Source organism: Vipera berus (genome assembly GCF_964194415.1).
Source record: "Vipera berus genome assembly, chromosome: 14".
In the NCBI taxonomy this organism is placed as follows: domain Eukaryota; kingdom Metazoa; phylum Chordata; class Lepidosauria; order Squamata; family Viperidae; genus Vipera; species Vipera berus.
The window spans coordinates 2,532,808-2,558,393 of NC_138217.1; the positions used below are offsets into that span (position 1 = coordinate 2,532,808).

General features: G+C 45.0%; 1 protein-coding gene across 1 annotated transcript in view; it reads left to right on the forward strand.

Moving 5' to 3' along the window:
* Window positions 1–1,132: 1,132 nt before the first annotated feature.
* Window positions 1,133–25,586, forward strand: part of SPPL3 (signal peptide peptidase like 3) — a 111,019-nt gene continuing 86,565 nt past the window's right edge. Inside the window, exon 1 of the mRNA XM_081339141.1 lies at window positions 1,133–1,438. Within this exon, the coding sequence (XP_081195267.1) occupies window positions 1,416–1,438 (23 nt within the window). The 5' untranslated portion in view covers window positions 1,133–1,415. The remainder of the gene's footprint in view (window positions 1,439–25,586) is intronic.

The following is a 25,586-nucleotide window of genomic DNA, read 5'->3' on the forward strand; positions in this document are numbered from 1 at the left end:
GATGACTTCAAAGGAAAATATTTGGTTAGATAAATCGTATTTCCTAACTCCTCCTCCAAGTCATTTATTAATATGTTACATTGCAGACCTACAACAGATCCGTGGCATGCCGCTTGACACTTCCTTCCAGCCTGATACAGAGCCATTGATGTTAGGCAAATAATTTATTAAATTTATATGCTGTCCAACTCTCAACGACTTTATAAATGGTTTACCAACGGTTAAAAACATTTAATCAAGAAAACATTTTTCAAAAATGCCATGAGCCATTGCCTACTTCCTGGGGCTAAGGGAGAGTGACTGGCCCAAGATCTCCCAGCTGGCTCTGTGCTTAAAGGAGTGCTAGAACTTGCTGTTTCCTAGTTCCTAGCCTGCTGCCTTAACCATTGCGCTCTCCACACTGGCTGCCCCTTAGGCGGAGTCGGAGCACTCCAGCAACGTTTTGCCACAGAGCAAATCCGGGGAGAGCCACCTTAGCGCAGCGGTGAAGGCATCGAACTAGAGACTGGGAGGCTGCGAGTTCTAGTGTTCCCTGAGGCGCAAAGCCAGCTGGGAGATCTTGGGCCAGTCACTCCCCCTTAGCCCCGGGAAGTAGGCAATGGCTCTTCCTCAGCTTCCCGGCCGGGCTCCAAGCGGCCAACAGCCATCTGGGCGGCCTCTGCAGGTCGGCGTTTCTCCACCTCCTCGGCCCCCTTCAGGTGAGTGGACTTCAACTCCCAGAATGCCCCGGCCAGCAGGGAGAGAAACGCGGCCTGGTTTCGTTTGGACACAGGAAGGACGATGCCAGAGGGATTCTGCTGTCCGGAAAGCGAGAGATATCGGCGTCCGCTGCTCCCGGCGCGGAAGCCCACGCTCCCCTCCGGCGCTCCCGGCAAAGAATCCTGGCCAGCGCTGGAAGTCGCCAAGCCGACTCCGCGAGGGGCGCAGGCGCGGCCGGGTGGGCGGGGCCTCCTCGCTCGTCCCTTTCTCCGCCGACGCGCTGCGCCGAGGCACGTGAGCCTGTTTGGGCCACGTGACGCGCCGCCGCCGGCTCGCGCAGGCTGCGTGCGTGCGTGCGTGCGTAGGCGACGCGCCTCCGGCCCGCCGAGCCCCGCCCCCTCGGCGCGAGAGCGAGCAAGCCAGCGGCCTCCCCTCCGCCGCTCTCCCGGCCCGCTCCGCTCCCGCCGCCGCCGCCGCCCGCCCGCTCGGTTATGAGGCGCGCCCGCCGGCGCTGGGGCGCGGCTGGGTCTGTGCGGCGCGGCCGCCGCTGAGGCATCGCCGCCTCCGCCTGGGCGGGGACCGTCTTCCCAGCCGCCGCCGCCGCCGCCATCGCCGCCAGGATGGGCCGGGAGCCGCAGCCGGGCCGCCGCTGAGCGCGAGAGGCGGAGGGAGCCGAGCGCGGGAGGACGAGAGCAGGAGGGAGCACGGCCGGCGCCATGGCGGAGCAGACCTACTCCTGGTGAGCCTCCCCTGCTCGGGCGCCGCGCTCCGGGTGCCGGGAGCTTTTGTCCCCCCCGGGGGAAGCGGGGCCGAGCGAGACCCCCCCCGGCGCTGGGCCGGGCCTCGAGCGGTCGCGGCGCGGGGCCGGTTCGTGGCCGAGTGGGGGGCGCGGAGTCGGGGCGGGGGGGGGGGCGGCGCGCGAATGTGTGAACGCGTGTGCGCGCGTCAGGTTGCCAGACAGGCTCGGGTCAAGCCGCCGATCTCTCCGGGCTCGGAGCAGCCCGGCATCCATCCCACCTGCAGGGCGCAGCGGCTGAGGCGGCGGCCGCCTCTTTGTGAGCTCATCCCTTTCGCCCCTTTCACGGCCGCCTCCCGGAGAAGAGAGGGGCGGAGAAGCCCCTTTCCGACGGGGGGAAGCGGGGCCGAGAGGAGAAGAGCAGGCGGGGTTGCCCCAGTGCAGGGGTCGGCAACCTTGGCTCTTTTATGACTCGCGGACTTCAACTCCCAGAATTCCCGAGCCAGCTATGCTGGCTCGGGAATTCTGGGAGTTGAAGTCCGCGAGTCATAAAAGAGCCAAGGTTGCCGACCCCTGCCCCAGTGGCTTCCTGACGGTCGGGCTGATGCGGGCTCCCAGCAAGTGGCCCGCTCGTGGGAATAAAAGGGGGCTCCAGCTTTGCGCGCGTCTCACAATGGCCGTTGGCCTGATATCTCCCTGACATGGCAATTCTGAGGAGAGGCAGCACCGTCCTTTCGGTTAATGCCTTCTGAGGCACGCGATTCATACCACATTAAGCCATAATGTAGCTTAATTTTATTCTTTATTTACTAAATGTACAGACTACTGTAGTCCAAGAAATTCCCAGCAGTTTAGAATATTCCTGTTAAAAGATCAAAACTGGATAAATGGTACAACTGGTGTAACAGTAGGTATGTATTTTGATCATTGGATGCTGCAAACCCAAGCATTGTACTTTGTAAATGAGTGCAATGTGTGAAAACAGCTAAGATCTAGTGGGTGTCACTTGTAAGTGAATGGACATAATATTACACCATGTTTTTAAGCGTGATTGGGAATTTAGTATTCATAAGATTCCCACATAAAGCAGTAAATGGACACTTGGATGGCTTTTGTGTTAAGTGGTGCTCTTTCATATTCCTTTGGTGATCTTTTTGTAAGGTTGGGACCAGTTGGTTAGAGCCATCCATTTTGGTCTAGTGGTTAAGGCTAGAAACATGGAGATTGGGAGTTGTAGTCCCGCCTTAGGCATGGAAGTCAATTGAGTGACTTGGGGCCAGTTACTCTTAGCCCAACTCGCATCACAGAGATGTTGTGGGGACAATAGGTGGAGGAAAGATTGTTAGGTATGTTTGCTGCTTTGAGTTACTTAGAAAAGCAATAAAGACAGGATAAAAATAAATAAATTTGGCTGATGTCACATGGCTGAAAATTAATGGAATGTAGATTTAATTCCAAAGCTGGATGCTTGTGAGGCAGTGATACATAAATTGAGGTGACTAAATACTTAGAATAGAGGAGGATATTTGTAGCTCAGGGTTGAAACGAGGGATCCTTAGGGCTGTCTGAGCTTAATTCTTGCAGGAGTTTCATTACCAACTAGCTAACATCATCATCATCAAACGATGCAAGAAAACAACCAAGCTCAGAGAGCACCAAGGTCCCCTTTATTTGTTCTTCTATTCAATTGTATCTGATTCTTGTCTCTGTGGTTTTCTTAGCATGTTTTTCAGAAGTGTTTTGCCATTGCCTCCTTCCTAGGGCTGAAAGAAGGTGACTGGTCAAAGGTCACCCAGGTGACTTTGTGTCCAAGGCAGGACTAGGAATTATGGTCTCCTGGTTTCTTGCCTGATGCTTTCACCAGTTCCCCAAACTGGCTGTCAATCGATAAATTAAAAAAAAATTTAGTCACAACAATATCCACTTGGAAGTTCTTAAAGAATTAGTCTGTCAGAAATATATCTGTTTAAAGTTGTCATCGATTCCTGAAAACTAGAAAATTATTAACTCCAGGTTTTAAAAGGATGTAGGGAGGAGGCAGGATTGACTGGCCTTTCTAAGTAAATGATAAAAAGCATTATTAAAGAGACAATAATTAAATATACATACAGAAGAACAAACTTGTTCTAAAGAACCAACATGGCTTCTGCAAAGAGATCAGCAAGCATCTGGGCTGGTTATATTCAACAAACTGTATATTTGATATTTCAAAAAACTTTTGTTGGACTCCCTCATCCAAAGCTCTTATAAAATCTGAAAACCCTACAATAAAAGAGCAGGTCCTGCCCTAGATGTTCAAAATGGACACAAATGAATGCTCAGACAGTTAATTTTAATTTATTTGGACTTAAAATTGAGTAGTGAATTGGCCAGTTTGCAAGTGGTATCAGTTGTAACATCACAAAAAGACTCTGGGAACTTCAAAAGGATCTCTCCAAAGTGGGTGAATAATTGAAAGTTGTGATTTGCAATTGCAAAAAATATCTGGCACATTTTTTCTTAAAAATTTCACATGTACGTTGATGAGATCCGAGCTGGTGACAGGGAAGAGATTCTTGGATAACTCAAGGTAATTATCAGCTAGAGTATGGATACTGTGAAAAAGTTAAGTTCCAACCAATAGATTCTTAAAGGAACCAAAAATGAACTAGCACTATAGTATAAGTGGACCACACTTGAAATATTATGTGCAGTCCTGGTTGCCATAATACCTGAAAAATGGGATATTGTGTCACGGGAAACGACACAACAAAGGCGTCCAAAATGATTAAGGGACTATAAAATTATTAAAATTATAGAAGATGTGAGCATACATTTTTTCTTCCCCTCGCAGTATTAAAGCCTAGGTTTTTTTATTAAAGTTAAATATAGGGAAATTCAACAATATTTAAAAGAAGGATTTGTTTACATAATCCATGGTAAAAGTATAGAAGCTGTTATATTCTGATGTAATGGCTTGTGGTCAGTTTAGGTGGTTGGACCTCTACATCACAGAGAATCGATTATTAATGACACTATTCTATGTTCTGTTTCCATAAACCATGGCTAGCTGGTCTTAAATACCAGATTGACCACTGTGTAATCCAGAATGCGGAATTAGATGATCGTCAGCCTGGTCTAGTGGTCGCTTTAATTTTTGTATCAGTGTGCTTAGGACTACAATCTGAATTTTATAATGATATGCTTGATCGAAGAGGTAAGAATTCCCAAGCATAATATAGAACTAATGTGGTAGTTTGGGTAGAGAAAATGGGGTTCAAATTGCTCTTTTAATTAGAAATTGCATTTGGAGGCTGTGGGCATATCGCAGTGTTCAGGTTCAGATTTTAAGTGTTCACAATGTTGTTTCTCTCATTTCCTTGTAGAATCTTGTTGCTTCTGGTTTGTTTTTTTATTGTATCCAAATTAGAAAAATGCTTGCTTCCAAATCAGAAAATGTGGACTTCGTCGTTTTGATTCTAGATTGCCAAAAAACCTGTAACTCTTGTAGAAAACATCTAAATAGACTTTTGTTTGTGCTTGCTTAGTGTGGACGTTTCATTGTTGAAACACTGCATTTTGGTACATTGTTTTACAATTGCGTTGTACTTCAAAATTATTATTTGACTGAAAATGACCACAAAAGCAGATTCAAACAGGAGCAGCTGAATGTCATCAACTTACTCTCAGTATTGAGCTGTAATACAGGTAATCCTTGTCTTGTGATGAAATTGGGCCCAAAATTTCTGTTTCTAAGCAAGACAGTTGTTAAGTGACTTTTGCCCCATTTTGCAACCTTTCTTGCCACACTTGTTTAGTGAATCACTGCAGTTGTTTAGTAACACAGTTATAAAATAAATCTGGCTTTCCCATTGGTTTTGATTGTCAGATCACCAAGGGATACTGCAACCGTCATAAATATGAGTTGTCAAACCTTTGAATTTTGATCACATGACCATGGGTTTCTGCAGTGGTCATGAATGTGAACAAATGGCCATAAGTCACTTTTCTCAGTGCTGTTGTAACTTCTAACAGTCACTAAATGAACCGTTGTAAGTCGAGGACTGTACTTCAGGCAAAACATTTATTTATTTACTTCCAGTCTGTATCTCCCAGTCGGGGATTCTGGGCAAATTATTGAGTACAGATATGAAAGAATACAAAACATTTTATAAAAACTAAACGCCTCCCCCAAATGTTTTTGTAAACGAATGTAAAAGGCTGAGTGGAATAGGACCAGTGTGGGAGGGGGCTGGGAGTTGAGATTTCCGAAGGGCGGGGGCCACAACAGGAAAGGCCTGCACTCTGGTACTTCTCCACCAAACTCCGTTGGGAGGGTGAGTCGTAGTGGGTCTTCTGAAGTTCACATCCGGCTAAGGAGGTGCTGAATCTATCCCGGTTCTTTATGATCTATAAGTAATAATGGCATTTTGACTTGGACCCCAAATTCTACTGATGGCCAGTACAGTGATTTTAGGAAAGAGCTTACCCTACAGTTAACTCGGCAGTGGGTCCCCTTTTGGATCAGCTGCCAGTCAGGGCTGCCTTATGTAGTGTACATTAAGCAATCAGCTGGATGGTGACAGAAGGTTCCTGTTGTTAAGGCCTCCTGGCCCAGTTGGGTCACAGCTGACACACCTGAGGAATCTGGGCAAAAGACCCCTTTAACAGGGCTCCCAAGAGCGCTCCCAAATTGCAAACCAGTTCTTTCGGAGGGAGCATGTCTCCATTCAGACAGACTAGTGGAGCCGATATTTCTGGACACTGATTGAGATACAGCAACTCAGCCTTGAGTTAATGCCTTACTTAAAACATCAAAGCTTTCCTCGAAACTTTTATTGGCACATTATTATAGATAAGGCTTATGTGTAACTACTGTTCAGTGCCCAGTTGGAATCATATTTCTTTTCTTCTTTTCTAAATTACTAAGGGTTATGTTCCAGGGAGCATCTTGTGTTCCAGGTATATTAAACAGGGAGGCAGCATTGACTAAAGTTGAAATGGACGTGTGAACATGCATTGTAGCACATTGGCTGAAAAAACTCATAGATTTTGATGAGTTCTTTCCCTAGTCCATCCTTGGTCACATCAATTCATCCCATTAGATCTGGCAGAGAAGACCTCTGCCTACATTTGGTGGGTCCCAGGGGCACCTGCCTCCTGGAACATGCTTCCCCTCAAAACTAGATTAGTTCCATCCCTTTTGCCATTTCAGAAATCCCTCAAGACCTGGTTATGTTCCCAGGGAACCAGAGACATACTTACATGGCTCCGTTGTTGAGAAGGCCGTTCGTATCTTCTCTCCGCCCAGGATTTGTCTATATTTTTTATAATGCAGATCTTTATATTTTTACATCTGTTGGTTTACTTCATTGTTCTATGCTGCTCAGAGTCAGTTTTGGTGAGATGAGTGGCTATACGTGTTTGATAAATAAATAAATGAATATTGAGGACAGTTGAGAATCAGGACAGAGTGAGACAGTTTTGCAGGTACTCCTCGAGTTATGATTGTAAAGAAGTGTGCCTATCATGGTCATACGTGTGAGGGTCATAATGACCTTTTTTGGTCATAACAATGATTGTGGCAGTCATTAAGCAAACACCAACCACCTCAGTTGTTAAGTGAATCCATGGTTCTCTATGGGCAGTTTCACCATAAACCAGAGGTAAATCCGGTTTTCAGCAAAATTGTCATAAAACGTGGTGGGTGACGTGACTGTGGGATACTCCAGACAGTCCTAATTTGTGGCCTGGATGTCAAGGCTTGAAGTGCAGAACATGACTTGAGGGAGAGCAACCTGAAAAATTCCCTGAGGGTGGGCTCCAGCATGATTCTGAAAGCTCGGAAGAGTAAATCTCTGGTCCCGGTGACAGGCCCAAATTCAATTTTGCCTCATTATTTGCCTTCATTCAGGAGAGCAACCATTGGAATCCAGATGGTAAGTATCCCCCAGGCAAGTCAGTCATAACTTTGAATGGTTGCTACGTGACTGGTCTTACATAACTCAAGGAGTACCTGTATAAAACTCAAAAATCTCAGTTTTTCTAGGAGGACAGCCTTTGTTGTTGTTAGCTGCGAAGTCATGTCCGACCCATTGCGACCCTATGGACAACGTTCCTCCAGGCCTTCCTGTCCTCCACCATCTTCTGGAGTTCATTTAGGCTCACGCCTCCTGCTTCAGGGACTCCATCCAGCCACCTCATTCTCTGTCGTCCCCTTCTTCTATTGCCCTCAATCTTTCCCACCATTAGGCTCTTCTCCAGTGAGTCCTTCCTTCTCATTAGGTGGCCAAAGTCTTTGAGTTTCAACTTCAGGATCTGGCCTTCTAAAGAGCAGTCAGAGTTGATCTCCTCTAGGACTGACCGGTTTGATCACCTTGCAGTCCAAGGGACTCGCAGGAGTCTTCTCCAGCACCATAGCTCAAAGGCCTCAATTCTTTGGCGCTCGGCCTTTCTTATGGTCCAACTTTCACTGCCATACATTGCAACTGGGAAGACCATAGCCTTGACTATACGCACTTTTGTTGACAGGGTGATGTCTCTGCTTTTTAGTGTGCTGTCTAGATTTGCCATGGCTTTCCTCCCCAGGAGCAAGCGTCTTTAAGCCAAGAAATTAAAAGGACAGCCTTATGACTATGCAGTTAGTGCAAATACAGGTTCCATTCAGTGACCGCCTTATTTATTTATTTATTTATTTATTTATTTATTTATTTATTTATTTATTTATTTAATAATATTTCTATACCGCCCTTCTCCCGAAGGACTCAGGGCGGTGAACAGGGCAAGAATAAAAATACAGAATTACAAAAATTAAAAAAGGATTAAATACATGCCCACTAAAAACAGTCAATACAATATTAAAATCCCGATAAAACAACAGTAAAAAACCCCACCAATCCCCCATCAGGCCAGGCCGGCTTGTTCGAATAAGAATGTTTTTAGATCGCGGCGAAAGGAGCGAAGATCGGGCGCCATCCGGAGCTCAACCAGTAACTGATTCCATAGCTCCGGGGCGCCCACAGAGAAGGATCTCCCCCTGGGGGCCACCAATCGACATTCTCTGATCGGTGGCACCCTGAGGAGGCCCTCTCTGTGGGAACGCACAGGGCGAAGGGAGGTTGATGCCGGCAGCAGGTGTTCCCTAAGGTACTCCGGACCCCTGCCATGTAGGGCTTTAAACACCATTACTAGTACCTTGAATCTCACCCGGAAGACAACTGGTAACCAATGCAGCTCACGGAGCAGAGGTGTAACATGGGAGTATTGGGAGACTCCCAACACAACTCTCGCGGCTGCATTCTGTACCAGTTGGAGCCTCCGGGTGGTCCTCAAGGGCAGCCCCATGTAGAGAGCGTTGCAGTAGTCCAGACGAGAGGTCACGAGCGCGTGAGTGACCGTGCATAAGTCATCCCGGCCTAGATAGGGCCGCAACTGGCGCACCAGGCGAACCTGGGCGAAAGCCCCCCTAGTCACAGCCACTATGTGATCTTCCAAGGTGAGCCGTGAATCTAGGAGGACTCCCAAGTTGCGAGCCCTATCTACGGGGGGTAATAGTTCACCCCCCATAGAGAGAGATGGAATATCCGAATTGACCCGGGATGAAGGTATGCAAAGCCACTCAGTCTTGTCGGGGTTGAGTTGAAGTCTGTTCCTCCCCATCCAGACCCGAACCGCCTCCAGGCAACGGGACATCACGTTGAGGGCATCACTGGGGTGGTTTGGGGTCGAAAGAAAAAGCTGGGTATCATCAGCGTATGATACCCAACGCTGATGATACCCAACTCCAAAACCACGAATGATCTCACCCAGCGGTTTCATATAGATGTTGAACGGGAGAGGCGAGAGGACCGACCCCTGACGAACTCCACAAACGAGAGACCTCGAGGTCGACCTCTGCCCTCCTGTCAACACCGACTGCGAACGTCCCTGGAGATAGGAGGAGAACCACTGTAAAACCGTGCCTTCCACTCCCAATCCCCTGAGACGCCGCAGCAAGATACCATGGTCGATGGTATCGAAAGCCGCTGAGAGGTCTAATAGGACTAGAACAGAGGAATGTCCCCTGTCCCGAGCCCTCCAGAGATCATTCACCAGCGCGACCAATGCCGTCTCCGTGCTGTACCCGGGCCTGAAACCCGATTGGTACGGGTCTAGATAATCCGCTTCATCCAGGACCAGAGGGAGCTGATGCGCCACCACACTCTCAACAACCTTCGCAAGAAAGCGAAGGTTGGAGACCGGATGAAAGTTGTTCAACACCGCTCGGTCCGAGGCAGGCTTCTTGAGGAGAGGCCTCACCACCGCCTCTTTCAAGATGGCGGGGAAGCTACCCTCACTCAAAGAAGCCGATATAACTGCCTGGAACCAGCTTCGTGTCCTCTCCCGGGCTGCATAGACCAGCCAGGAAGGGCACGGGTCCAATAAACATGTGGTGGAGCTCAGCCTCCCCATAATCCTGTCCACTTCCTCCGGAGTCACAGAATCAAGCTCCTCCCAGGTAATATCGACAAGGCCGCCCGTGTCCTGATCGTCAGACTCTGCCCAGTCAGAGTCCAGACCGGTCCAAATCTGAGCGATTTTGTCCGACAGATGTTGGTTAAACTCCTCGGCACGACCCTGCAAGGGTTCCTCTCTCACCTCTTGATTAAGGAGGGAGCGAGTCACCCTAAACAGGGCGGCCGGGCAATTATCTGCGGACGTGATAAGGGTAGCAAAGTGATTAGACCTCGCCACCCTTATCGCAGCGAGATAAGACCTAATATAGGCAATTAAGGTGGGGATGAAAAAGTAACTTGATCACCAATCTTCGCTTTTTCAGCCAGAGACGAGGAAGCTGAAATCCAAGCAGGGTTTTTAATCCCTGAGCTGAGAGGCAGTGTGATAAGGTAAGGGGCGCGGGGTCTCTTGGGGGTGGGGAGGCCCACAGGCTGCTTGCATCTCTCCACTTAGGGGCTAAAACCCTCAATTTAGCCCCTAAAACCCTTAGGGGCTAAATTTTGGCAGGGAGGATTTTCAGCTCCTGAATGGGGAGACACTCGTGTGAGGCTGTCTCCTCCATTCCCCTGAGGCACCTCGTGCTCCTTGCTTGGCACTCCATTCTCTTAACAACCGGTGAGATTTTTTTAACAACTGCAACTGGGAGTGCTGTCATTGAGAGAATCAGTTGTGTGACATCTCACTATAAGACCGCTTCACTCAACAACGGAGATTCCCGTCCCAATTATGGTCATGCCAAGGATCACCTATATGTCTCCAGCTTCCAAAGAGCACTAATTTCAGCCTGCTTTAACATGCCTCCCACAACAGTTTTGGAGGGCTATAAAAATATAACTCAAGTAAAATAAAAATATTAAAAAGTTACCAATGAATTAAGACTATGTCCACGTGGAAAAGGGATTATTGCAACTATAGCTGTGCTCCTGTTACGCTCTCAACCATGGCAACTTTAAGATATGTGGACTTCAAGTCCTGGAAATATTGTACTATGCCTGGGGTCTCCAAACTTGTCCACTTTTAAGACTTGTGGACCTCAACTCCCAGAATTCTTTAGCCAGCATGCAATTCTGGGAGTTGAAGTCCACAAGTCTTAAAACTGGACAAGTTTGGAGACCCCTGTACTATATCAGGGCTTTTCAACCTTTTCACCCATTGTACCACTTTTAGGATAAGGCAATATCTGAGTACCACCAGTCACCCAGCAAGGTGTAAAACACTTGACCCAAAAAAGGGGAAAAATGATAAAGTTCAGGTAATCCTCGACTTACAACAATTCGCTTAGTGACTGAAGCTGCAACGGCACTGAAAAAAGTGACTTATGACCATTTTTCGCACTTATGACTTGCAGCATCCCCAGGGTCATGTGATTTACATTCGGATGCTTGACAACTGATTCATACTTATGACGTTCATAGTGTCCCAGGGTCATGTGATCAATGGCCAGGGGAGTGTGGCCAGCTCATTACTCAGGTTGCGGGGTGCCTTTTGGGGGGAATCCATGCGTCTCTGGAGGAGGGGGATGGGATTGGGGTGGGTGCCTTCCTTCCTTCCCTTTCTCCCATTGTCCCTTCCTTCTTTCCTTCCCTGTACCTTCCTTCCCTCCCTCCCTCCCTTCCATTGTCCTGCACTACACCGCCCAGACACCAGCCTGGTTTTGGAAGGCAGTAGCGCATTCTCACTACACGGACTGGCCGGTGAGGTGAACCGGCGACATCTTGGCCCTGCCTGTGTGTGTGCAGAGGCAGAGGAGAGCACATGCACCTCAGCCTCTGCGCGCGCACAGGCAGGGCCAAGATGTCGCCAGTTCACCTCACTGGCTGCTCTGTGTGGTGAGGAGAATGCGCTGTTGCCTGCCAAAACCAGGCTCTGTGTGGGCAGCTACAGCTGGGCTGCCCTCAGAAGCCGCTCGGCGCTCAGAAGCTGCCCGCACTCAGAAGCTGCTTTGCGCTCAGAAGCCACCCGCGCTCAGAAGCCGCGCTCTGGGCGCAGAAGCATGGCTCAACTGTAGCTGCACATGCCGATCCTGGGCTCCTACCCAGCTCACTTGCTTGCAGAAAACATGCTGCTTCCTAAGTGAAGCCCCAGGATCAGCGGGCTACAGCTGATACAGCCGAAGCGTGGATCAGCCGTAGCTTGCTGATCCTGGGGCTTCACTTAGCAAGCAGCATGCTTTCTGCAAGTGAGCTGGGCAGGAGTCGTTCGCTTGCCAGCCCTTCTCCCCAAAACGTGCCACTTGCTCACTCGCTCTTCCTCGCTCGCTGTTCCTCCGAAAGCAGGCCGGTTTGCCCCTTTTATACCTTTTCTTCTCTCTGCCCTCTTCCTCCTCCTCTTCTCTTCGGGTGCACCGGAAGCTCCAATTAGTATGTCGCAACGTGGCAGATCCTGGGGATTCAGGCAAGCTCTGCGGCTCCAGCTGATCTCCTCCAGGTCTGTGCGGCTCCGTTTTAACTGGTTCCCTCCCCCACTCCAATTAGCTAGGGCTCGCGTACCACCAGCCAGGTGCTCACGTACCACTGGTGGTACGCGTACCACCGGTTGAAAAGCCCTGTACTATACCCTCTGTGAGTATTCTAAGGACAGCCTTATAACTCCTTTCCTGATAACACACCTCAGGAATTCTGATCATCTTTATGTGTGATTACTAGTAGGAGATGAGTATGATTTAGTTTCCTTGTATGTAATCAAATTGTGTTATATGGCCTGTAAAATTAGCACACTGTCCACCAATCAATCTGCTGTCAATTGTTTTGTATTTGTATTTTGTATTTTTCTTATTTTTAAAGTGTTTTGTTTTAAACTCTGCTTTGTAATAAATTCTATCTTATTGCAGAGATCGGGGAATGGAATGGGATGGAAATGGCCTTGAAGGGAATATTCAGAAGCCATTACAGAAACCACAAGGGCAGAATTGAGGAGTTAGCGTTAGGAAGCGGCTCTGATTGGTTCCTCCCTGACTCAGTTAAGTGTAAGAAGGACAGAAATTCTGTTACTGTAGCCTGTCTCAATATAGTATATTCTAGAACTGGGGTCCCCAACTCCTGGGCCGCAGCCCACTACTGGGCTGCGTGAGCAGCGGTCGCTTGCACACGAAGCTCAATTTGTGCGAGCAGTGCACATGCGCCACTGTGTGCGCAAATGGAGTTGTGCAAAAAAGTGAAGGCGCTTTAGTTTATAACATACCCCACAAGATGCACACAAAATACATGCTCCTGATTTTGTGCCTGTACTGCGAGCACCCCATGAGGGAGATTATGCTGAGCGGCTGAGTCCTAAGGTCCACCGGAGAGCTGCTGTGCGAGCTTGAATCTGGTTCTCGTAGTTGGGGTCCAACTTTGGAACATCTCACAGGCATGAATAGAATACTGTAAGTATTGTATTTCTCACATTTGACTTGTATCACATTCATTACATTGCTGCTTAATGCCTTTGCCTGCAAACGTCCCTGGTGATGCCATTGGGTGTTTGCCAAGCACTCTGCCTCACCTGAGTGTAAGATTCCTAGTGGAAAGTAGTACACTGCAAAGCAAAACCTAAGCTTAACGCATCATGTCAGGCTCCAAGAATTCCTCTGGGCCTGTAGCAGCTGCAAATAAAAAGGATAAGCTGCCTAGAGTTTTGTTTGGGAGTGTGCCCACCTGCCCAGAAAAACAGCGGCTGGAGAAGGAGAGAAGCTATAGACATTGGTGAGGAGCAACTTCAATAGCTTGCTCTTGATTAAATGGCAGTTTTGTGGCTGGCAGTGATTGATTACATCAGGGCTCTTCAAACTTGGCCCTTTTATGACTTGTGGACTTCAACTCCCAGAATTCCTCAGCCAGGCACGTTTAAAGACCCCTGGCTTACATCATCTGTGCAAGTTCTTATAAATTCTTGCCTCCCCGAACCATTTTTTATAATGGGCAAAATTAAATAAGATGCTTCGAAAATTCCAGATCTGCCCACTAGCCTGTAAAGGTTGGGGACTCCTGGAGTTGGTGATTAGATGCATTGTTGCTTCACTTTCCCTAAATGCACTTTAATTATACTTACTTTGCCATCAAAACAAATTTATAGTTGGCAGTCGCCATAGTAATCCCAATTTACATGTCATCAAGCTGTTAAAAGTCTGTTACTGCAAAAAAAAAAACCCGCACCTTAAAAGTTACTCATGTATTTAGATCTTAAGCATTTACTTCATCCGATGGGAAATTTGGGTTGATGAAGGAGGAAAAAACAAACAACCACAATAGGCAAAATAGTTTGTTAGGTTACTTTTCAATTTAACATACTTAGAGAGAGGACTTTGTGGATTATTGTATCTTTAGGTAAGCCAGTATATTAAACTGCAGAATGTCTCACAGCTTGAAACATTTGGCTTCCAGATTATTGTTTCAGGCATTTGTGGGCAGAGATGTTTCCTTCAGTCCTCCTCCTCCTCCTCCTCCTCCTCCTCCTCCTCCCTCTTATGGAAGGAACTCATTGGATTTGTCCTTGCAAAAAATCACCATCAGTTGAAGTAGATACTAAAAGTTTGACATGTATGGTATGTATGGGTGTATTTCATTTATTAAATAAATTTATATAGCCACCCAACTTGCACATAGTGACTGTTGAAATACGTAAGCAATTTTTTAAAGATCTTCTGGGAAACTAACTGGCTTATGTTTCATACTAGAATCTTCAGAGGTAGCATGCAGAGACTTGCCATCTTCTTTTTTGAGATTTAAATCACCATCAGTATTTGCAGAAGTGGGAACTTGTATGTAAATTTGCCATGTTCTAATCTAAGCCAATTTGGGATTTCACTTTTAATTTTTTATCCATAACAAGGTTTAGTAAGCCAGAATTGCTTGTTTTCCTACGTAATGCTGATCCATAGACTCTGTCTGCAAATCTCACTGAACTGAGTTTAAACATCATGCTAAGCTAAAACAAGACAATCCACGTTCCCACCTAGTATATGTATGAACTTATAAATCATTCGTTCTCAGGGTGGAAGTAGTCTTATGTCTTACATGGAGGAACATTTTCTGTGTGGCCAGTAATGAGCCATATTGTTGCAATCCATTGTTCCAGGACTGTATACCGTAGTTTGCTTTCTGTTCTGTCTCACATGAGATTAGCTATGTGCAAAAGCCTAATTGTAGCTTTAAATTAATCACAGTTCCTTGAGTTTGGAATGTTACTGAGATGTATTTAATTTTAAAATTAGAAGCAGATGCTTCCAGTTTACATGAGATATAAAAGAATGAGAGCATTTGGGATTGTTGCTATATATTGTTTTATTCCTTTATTATGAAAGACCAAGAGTTCAACACCTCAAAATATTCCAGCCTAATAAGGGCTTTTTTCTGTATTATGAGTTATAAATAGAACGTGGTTTCAAAGCCTAGCTGTTTTGAAGAGCGTTATTCCAACAGCCTTGATAATAGGAAATATCTTAAAAATTGAACTGTTTTGAGCTTGAAATAAATAGATAGTCCTTGATTTGTGACTGGACGTTAATGGCCGCTTGCAAGCATTTTATGGCTGGCTGTCATAAAACATCGTCCCCCCAGGTCACATGATCACATTTGGGTTGGCAACCTGTTAGCATTGACGACTGATTGTCAAGTGCCATTCAATCGTACCTTTGCCATTTGCAGTCTTCTCTGCTAGCTTCCCCAGAAAGTCAGTGGGGAAGTTTGCAAGCTGAGCTCTGTTCCCCCGGCAAGGGATATCCTCCCGCCTGCTGGAGGAATGGACCTAAAATCTGACAAAAACACTAGTGAACCCCAACATTCTGGAAGCCTGAGGATGTTGGTGCTTGCTATTGGTTCTCCCTTCAGAGAGGTGGAGACAATGGTATTCGCTAAAATGCTTAGCAAATGCTTGCGTTCTGAGCCATCCAGAGTGATGGTTTTCATGGCTGTTCTCCCCAACATGCTCACTCCAGCCCAGGAGGCCCGGGCCCTCTCTCTGGTACTTCGCTTAATCACCCACGTGATTGCTTAGGGGTGCAACTGAAAGAGCTGGGATTGTGGTCATTGAGCGCAGTGGTCACACGGTTTCTCACTTAGCACCCGCTTTGCTCAGTGACCGAGATTCTGGACCCAGGGGTGGTCATAAGTGGAAGACTGCCTGTACTCAAAAAAATATTTTTCACGAGACTTTGTTCCGATGGAGCATATTGAAGGAGCCTGCATTATTTCAGGCTTGAAATAAATCAGACTTGTTATTTTTATGTACCAGTAATGAATTCCTAATGTTTAAACCAAGTTTTATGTATGATACATACATACTTTATATAGACGTGTTGATAACTGACTTAAATGTTTAATTGTGATGGGTTTATATTTGGCTGTGCTGTTCAGCTTCTTTTCTTGAGAGTTTAAAAGCTGCCCAATAATCTGCTTACAGCATAGGCTGGCTTTGTGATGGTGTAGTTGCTAAAGTAAATGAAGAATGGATTAGCCTGACACAGTTGGATTCTGTCTCTGTGTGCTTGTATATATCTCCAGGCATATTAAACGTTTTATTATGTTTAAATGTGCCTGAGAAGAATTTGGATGTCGCTTTTACTTGTGTTTCCTGAATTGATCAGGAAATCAATGTTCCTCGAGTTCAATATTGATTTTTTTTAATATAGCTATTGTTTTGAAGTTTTTTTATTGCAATCATGTCCATTATATTTTTATTAAATTGTGCTGCATTTCAACATGCCATGAGGGAGATGTGCTCGGTGAGAAGGTGTTCTAAACATCCAATTAGTAGTAGTAATAATATTAGCTGCTGTTAGTGTTTGTATGTCACAAGGGGGGCAGTAGAGCTGGTCTCCATTTACAGCATATCCAGCAGAAGAGTGAGAAGCTTATGTAGGAACCATAACCGCTGCTATGTTTTTGTATGTTTCTGAGGAGCAAAGGAACGATTGGCAAGCTCTCCTTTCACCTAAAATGCAAAAAATGTCCTTCAGAAACCATATGAAACAATGGGATAAGTTCATTGTACACATGGATTATTCAGAACACTAGATGTAGCTGAAATTGCTGAAACAGCTCTTTAGTGTCTAAAATCAGATTATGGCAACATGGCTCCCAAATACAAATAAGATAGTTCTGTACTTGCTTCCTTTGCAGTTCCCCTTTTTGAAAATTTAACACGATCAACACTGCAGCTATAAGTAATGTGGCACCCTCTGAAATGAAAAACACAACTTTGTTTGCACAGTGATTTTTAACCCTTTTTGTAATGCTGGAACATAGGTAGCATAGGAGCTTTTTCATTATAGATATTTATCTTCTGTATCAAGAGAAACACAGGAGGAGAATAAAGGAAAACCATATCAGTACTCCCAAGGATATCTTTCCCAGTTTTACTGACAGAACTGCATTAATCTCCTGGAGAATTGCATATTTACACGTTGCTGTGGGACTTACTACACAGTAATGCAGAGCCTCATGTTTGCTTGCACAGTGTCTGTAGTTGTCGGTTCGTGAACTTCTGTATTCATAAGAGAGATTGAATATAAGACAATCAAAATAGAGCTGGAAGGGATCTTGGAGGTCTTCTAGTCGTCCAACCCTCTGCTTAAGCAGGAGATCCTATATCCTTTCAGACAGGTGGCAGTCCAGTCTTCTCTTAAAAACCTCCAGTGATGAAGCGCATACAACTTCTGAAGACAAACTGTGCCGCTGGTTAATTGTCCTCATTGTTAGGAAGTTTCTCTCCTTGATCAGTTTGCATCCCTTGCTCCTTATCCTGCCTTCTGGTGCTTTGGAGAATAACGTGACTGCCTCTTCTTTATGGCAGCCTCTCGTATACTGGAATACTGGTATCATGTCATTCCTAGTCCTTCTTTTCTCTAGACTGGTCAAACCCAATTCCTGCAACCGTTCTTCATATGTTTTTGTCTCCAGGCCTTTAATCATCTTAGTTGCTCTTTTTTGTACTTTTCCCCAAAGTCTCACCATATGTAACATGGTGACCAAAACTGGATGCAGTATTCCAGGTGTGGTCTTATTAAGAATTTATAAAGCAGTGTTAATACTTCATGCGGTTTTGATTCTATGCCTCTATTTATACAACCAAGGATTGTATTAGCTTTTTTGGCTGCTGCCACTCATTACTGGCTCATGTTTAAGTGATTGTCCACTAGGACTCCAAGGTCCCTCTCGTAGTTACTGTTTTTGAGCCAGGTTTCGCCTAATCTCTATTTGTACCTTTGGTTTTTCTTGCCTAAGTATAAAATCTTGCTTTTCTCCACATTAAATTTCATGTCGTTGGTTAGGGCCCGTTGTTCAAGTCTGTCAAGGTCTTTTTGGATCCTGACTTTGTCTTCTGGGGTGTTGGCTGTTCCTGCCAGCTTAGTGCCATCTGCAAATTTGATGAGTTCCCCTTCAATTCCCTCATCTAAGTCACTTATGAAGATATTGAAGAATACTGGGACTAAGATGGAGCCTTGTGGTACCCCACTGCTCCCTTTCTCCCTATAGATGTAGTACCATTAAGGACTACTCATTGAGTACAGTTTGTCAGCCAGTTACAAATCCATCTGGTGGTGATGCTGTCCATCTCACATTTTTCTAGCTTACCAAGAAGTAGGTTGTGGTCTACTTCGTTGAATGCTTTACTGAAATCTTAAGTATATTATGTCCACAGCATTTTGCTGGTCTACTAATTTAGTCACTTAGTCAAAGAATAAAGTAATATTGATTTGGCATGATTTGTTTTTAACAAATCCATGCTGACTTCTAGTTATAAATTTGTTTCTAGATGTTCACATATCTGTTTTTTATTATTTTTTCCAATATCTTCCCAGGTATTGATGTTAGGGTGATTGGTCTGTAGTTTACTGGGTCTGTTTTTTTCCCCTTTTTTGAGGGTGGGAACCACATCAGCTCTTTTCCAGTCCTCAGGTACTTCCCAGGTGCTCCAGGATTTATGAAAGATGTGGTGCAGTGGTCCTGAGATAACATCTGCCAGATCCTTCAGAACTCTGGGATGTAATCTGTTGGGTCCCGGTGAATTATATTCATCAAGGCCGGATAGGTGTTCTCTTACCATTTTCTTGCTTATTTTATTTTTTTATTTCTAGTCGTGTCTTTTGCAGTTATGTTTTTGGTCGGTTGGGTTATAGTATTTTTGTGTGTGATGCAAAGTTAAGCAGTTCTGCTTTCTCTCTACTGCCTGTTGTGGACCAACTGTTTCCTTGACTTTTTTCTTGTTATATGTTGAAAGAAGCTTTTTTAATATTCTCTTTTGACTTTTGTTGCAAGTCTTTGTTCATTCTGAGCCTATGCTTTCCTGACTTCATCTTTGCTATCCGCTTTAGTTATGTGTCCCTCTTTCCATTTTTTGTACTTGTCCTTTTTGTCTTTCAGTTCATCAGAGAGATCTTTGTGCAACCACGCTGGTTTCTTGGATTTCTTATTTTTATTTTTCAGTGGTATTGTGTTAGACTAGGCTTTTATGATCCTATTTTTCAGTGTTCCCCATGCTTCTTCCCCTTTAGGATTTTTATATATGAAATTTTGCTTAGGCTTTCTCTGAGTTTGTTAAAATCAGCTCTTTTAAAATTTAAGACACTGGTTGGATTATATTCTATTGCTTGTGTTTGCATTATATTGATTTCCAATATGGCATGGTCACTCTCGTCCAAAATTCCAGCAACCTCAACTCCCTCTATCATTTCTCTATTGATAGGAATTAGGTCCAGTATAGCTTTTCCTCTAGTTCCCTCCTCTACCTTTTGGATGACCAAGTTGTCAGCTAAGTTGGTTAAGAATCTGTTCGATCTCCCACTTGTTGCAGAGTTTGTCTCCTAGTTGATATCAGACTAGTTAAAGTCTCCCATTGTACTGTGGTGTATTTCCTACATACATTTGTTAACTGATTAGCAAAGAGTTCATCTATTTCTTCTGCTTGGTTGGCTGGCCTATTGTATACGCCTATAGCAATGTCATTTTCCCCTTTTTATATTGACCCATATGGATTCTAGGAGATTTTCATCCTTGGTTTTGTGTATTTCTGTAGAGATGTAGTGATCTTTTATATATAATGCAATGCCACCTCCTCTTTCGTTAGGTCTGTTTCTTTTGAATAGTTTGTATCCTCCCATCAGTATATTCCAGTCACGAGTTTCATCCCACCAAGTTTCAGTAATAGTAACTATATCATATCTGCCTTCATGTATTATTTATTTATTTATTTATTGATGGGATTTATATCCCGCCCTATCTCCCGAAGGACTCAGGGCGGCTAACAACAAAACATATAATAAGTACAGCAAATTAAGATAAAAATAAAATTAAAATAATCTGTGCAATAAATTAAAATTAAAAACTAAAAATAAATTAAAAATTGTAAATATAATTAATTAAAATGCCTGTCAGTCCAGGTCAGCCTGGTGGAAAAAGGAGTGTTTTGAGGCCGCGGCAAAAGGATTGGAGATTTTGGGCCATCTGAAGCTCAGGGGGGAGCTGATTCCATAGGGCTGGCGCTCCCACAGAGAAGGCCCTCCCCCTGGGGGTCACCAGCCGACATTGCCTAGCTGATGGTACCCTGAGGAGGCCTTCCCTGTGTGAGCGTACTGGGCGATGGGAATTTGTTCCCGGCAGCAGATGGTCCTGCAAGTATCCCGGGCCTAAGCCATGTAGGGCTTTAAAGGTAAGTACCAGCACCTTAAATCTCACCCGGAGGGCAACCGGTAGCCAATGCAGGAGGGGTGTAATATGGGAGTATCGGGGTGCTCCCATCACAACCCGTGCAGCTGCACTCTGCACCAGCTGAAGCCTCCGGGTGGTCTTCAAGGGCAGCCCCATGTAGAGAGCATTACAGTAGTCTATACGGGAGGTAACGAGTGCGTGGGTGACTGTACGTAGGGCATCTCGGTCCAGAAAGGGGCGCAATTGGTATATTAGGCGAATCTGGGCAAATGCCCCCCTAGCCACGACTCCAATATGATCTTCAAAATTGAGTCGTGAATCTAGGAGGACGCCCAGATTGCGTGCTCTATCAATGGGAGGTAACATCTCTCCTCCTATAGTCAGAGAAGGAACCTCTTGGACTAAACGAGATGACGGTATGTGGAGCCACTCAGTCTTGGCCGGGTTGAGTCGAAGCCTGTTTTTTCCCATCCAAATCTGTACCGCTTCCAGGCAATGGGACATCACATCGAGGGCATCACTGGGTTGGTTCGGGGTGGAGATGAATAGCTGGGTATCATCAGCATATTGATGATATTTCACCCTGAAGCCACGGATGATCTCTCCCATGTGTATAGGCATTTGAGTCCTTTATGGATCTCGGGTATGTTTCTTGTATCTCCCACTTTGTAACTGGGATTTCCATCCTTTCCATCACTCTGTTTCATTATGTTTTCCTTTTTTATTTGTTCTTTCTCTTTACTCCCCACCTCCTTATGTGGTTATCTAGTGGTTTTTGCTTGAAACCAGGCTCTAAAGGTCCCTCCCTTATTTTTAATTTAAAGCCCTTTTGATAAGATGAGCCAGTCATTTTTCCGAATATATTCTTTCCACTTCTTGTGAGGTGCAGTCCATCCCTTGCCAGTAGCCCTTCATGTAGGTAATGTAGACCATGGTTTAGGAAGCCGAAGTTCTGTTGACGACACCAGTTTTTAAGCCAGTGGTTTATTTCTAAATTCCTTTGCTCCCTCCTGTTGGCCTTTTGTTGGAAGTATAGATAAACTTGTGCTCCTACTTCTTTAACTTTCTTCCCTGGCTTGATTGTTAAAAGCTGGTTGCAGCCTCATTTAAGAAGCAGCTCTAACCCACGTTCCCTTTGCTGGAAACAACATCTTGTTTCTGGCTCTTGCATGGCATCCCTATTTGTGTAACAAACCCTGAACTGCTAGCTCAGGAGTTGCCTAGATTGAGAACCCCTGTTCTGACCCATAGATGACTGGCAGACAACTCTGACCCAGCTCTCGGAACATTCATTTGATTCTGGACTATTTTTTGTTGTGCTTCTGTTTGAAAGCAATTCATTCAGGCAAGCACCTAAGACTCTGAGTTGGTTTGCGTCCTATAAACTCTTGACTTTGAACAAGCAAAAATAGCATACCAACTGAGTCCATAATTGAAAGAAGCATTGGAACAATTCAATTCAAACAATTGAACTGAAGCAGGACTCCTTTAAAAGCCTCTGCAGTGGTTGTGAGCAAGATGGCTAATCCCGTTGTCTCCTGGCACTCAAGTCCACAGAAGACTGAGGCCCTGTGGTTTCCTCAGGAGGAGGAGCAGCTACCCAGAGCGGTTATCTACTGCTCGCTCGCTCTGACCTGGAGAGATTCCCCAAAACTGGCCTACTTACGGTACTGGGTCTTTGGACTTTGCCTCAGTTGTCGGCTCTGCTTTCCCAGAGACATCGAATCTAGTTCACCGGTGCCGTCTCTCTGGATGTCTGTAATATATTCATGATCATTGAGGTTTAAAATGAATACAATAAATAAAATTTTAACATCATAGAAATAGCATCAGATTATTATCCTCAGCCTATTTATTTTGTGAAAGAAAATAATACTATTTAGAGAATCTGTTGGGAGAACAAACTTGATGCTCTTCCATCAAAATGATTAACGTGTATATCTTTTGAGAGAAATACACATTTTTAAAGATATTTTAATATTCCAAAGCCATGTTCTTCTCTTATTATTTATGTCAAATTTCTTTCCTCGTTTTACTTGAAAATATGAACTTGTCAGTATCAAATCCAGATTATCCCAGAAAATTCTGATTTTTAAAGACGTGTTCCAAAATGAGGACAGGTACAGAATCTCTTCAATTGCTTATGAACAAATTATTGGAAAAAATGTGCCAAGTTTTAGGGCAAAAATTGTGGCTTGACTGAAATGATTCTTCTCATGTCTCTTACAATACTTTGCTTTCCTTTAAAAAAACAATTTGTTCTTTAATAAAAAGTACGTATTATAATGAAACACATTATGTGTGCAGAATGCAAGTCCATTCTGTGTTAGCATTTAGGAGAAAATGTATTTATCATGATTTGTATTACTGTTTGTGCAACATCCTTGGTTACCTCCAGTCTGGGGTATACAATTTGTCCTGGCCTTCCAGTTTTGCAACCATTGTAAATTGTGAGTGCTTTCTCACTTAATTTGCAAAAACTGGCTATTAACAATGAATCACGCACAGGATTCCTGGCAGCAAACTGGATCCAAAGGGGAAGCTGGTGAGTGAAGCAGAGATCCAGATTCCCAGAGATAGACTTTGCATTGTAGTCAAGTATTGTGTGACAACACAGAGATTGTGGCCAAAACCACGTACTGTACTATAAAGACGAACAATTTCAGTAGTCAGACTCACCATGAACCAAGGCGCATGAGAGCAAGCTCTAGATGGGAGGTTTTTCCAGCACCTAATTGCAGTTGGGCAAGGCCTTAAATCTTTGTCTAGCCACATCTGATGCCCTCCTCTTTTTCCTAATTATTACGCAGCCTGGCATTTTCACACACACTCCATTTCTTCTGACTAGTAATATTTCAGTGGATTACGTGATCTGATAGCTAATTTAAGGTCTGATCTAGTGGCAGGGCTCCCTTGCTCTCGAAAGCAAACTTTTGAGCTAGCAGTCTTCAACTTATGACCACAACTGAGCCCAAAATTTCTGTTGTTAAGTGAGCCCTTGGTTAAGTCAGATTTTCCCCATTTTGACCTTTCTTGCCACTGTTGTTAAGTGAGTCCCTGCAGTTGGTAAGTTTGTTAAGTGAATCTGGCTTCACCCTGGACTTTGCTTGTCAGAAGGTTGCAGAAGGGGATCGCGTGTCCTGGGGAAACAGCAACGGTCATAAGTAGGAGCCCGCTGCCAAAGAGACTGAATTTTGGTCACGTGACCACGCAAAGGCCGTAACGGTGAAAAGTGGTCATAAGTCACATTTTTCAGTGCTGTTGTAACTTTAAACGGTCACTGAACAAAAAGTCGAGGACTGCCTGTAATTCCTTTCTTTCCCTTGTTCAAAAAGGAACTATTAGCCGAGTCAGGGGTGAAGTGGGATCGTTGAATCTGCTGGCATTTGTATTTATGCCTTCATGAAACGCCCAGGTACTATTTCTGGGGAGACTAGCTACGCTAATTCTGTGGTTAATAGGTAGGGATCGCCTTCTTGGCAGCTGTTTTTTGAGCAGGCCGTGACATTTTCTCACGATTCCAAGTATTCATCTGCTGACAATGCCCTTTGTTGGGCAAATGCCATGGTTTCAAGCGAGTGGCCAAGTATTAAAATAAAATTTCATTGAAATACTTTGCTGTTTGTGCTAAAAGGTAGAAGATCTCCCACAGAAAGCCAATTAATTGGGAATGAGGCATATTTTGTGAAACTGACTGACTGGGGAGGAGCGGAACAGTCCTTTCACGCGACACGTGCATGTTATCAGTGCCACAACAGGGCTCAAGGGTTTTTAAACCACTGCTGCAGTTTGCATAAAAAAACGGGGAGGAAAGAGTTTATGTAAAACCCCAGTCTCCCAGTGCAGTAGACCTTGACTTACAACCATTCAGTTGACCGCTATGACAGTGCTGAGAAAAAAAGGCTTATGACCTGACCTCCCCGTTACGACTGTTGCCCCGTTTCTGCGGTCATGTGATCACCTTTCAGGCACTTGCGGAGTAACGTTTCTTTACACGATTGCAGCGTCCCGAGGTCAGATGATTATTTATTTATTTAATTGTTTGTTTATATTTATTTTTAAATTTATTGGCTGCCCACCTTACCACAGGGTAACTCTAGACGACTTACATTTACCGTTTGAGACTTTCCCAGTCATCTTCTGACAAGCAAGGTCAAGGGGGCAAGCTGGATTTGCTTAATGACCATGGTGATTCACTTAGTGACTATGTCATTAAGGTTGTAAAATTGGGCTCAGTCGCATGATGATTCATTTAATGACCAGATCACTTAATAATGGAAGTTCCAGCCCCAATTGTGGAGGGTGAATAGAGAGCTGCTGGTAAAGTGTATATTAAAAGAGATGAAGGATCTAAGGGAGAGGAAAGTCTTTGCATTTTACTGTGGGAAATAAGAATTTTAGGACAAGGTCAGATCCAATCAAAGAATTAAGCCAGGATTGAATGGCAGAATGGAACATTAAATCTTTAGAATATAAAATTTTAGTACTTGGAGAAGATAGCTGATAAAAAAAACAGTAAAAGAAACAGTGAATCAGAAGCCAGCAAGGCAGGTGTCCAGAGCTCATTGCTTTCCCTGCTCATGGAACGCATTCATACCTCTGCATATCTAAAAACTAATCATGATCTCTCAGGTTTACCTCTTCAGCTCTTTGTCCAGGCAGTAAGTAGCCTAGAGCAGGGCTCCCCAACCCCCGGTCCGTGGACTGGCACCAGTGCGCAGCATGCCAGCAAGCAGGCCGCGTAAACAAGCCAAGCTCCATCCTCGGGATGCAGGAACCACACCGTCTCTGGTCTGCGGGAAAACCTTTCCCCATGGCACCGGTCCCTGGTGCCCAAAAGGTTGGGGGCCTCTGGCCTAGAGAAGCGAAGCTTAGCTAATGCCAAAGCCAATTGGGGGAGGAAGAAGATGGGTTTTTAAAAGGAGGCAGGGAGAGCCGGTGGTGTGTAGCAGTCAACACACCCGGCTAGAAACAGGGGGATGGTGAGTCTCAGTCCTACCTTAGGCGTGAGGGCTAGCTGGGTGACCGTGGCCAGTCCTTCTCTCGGCCTC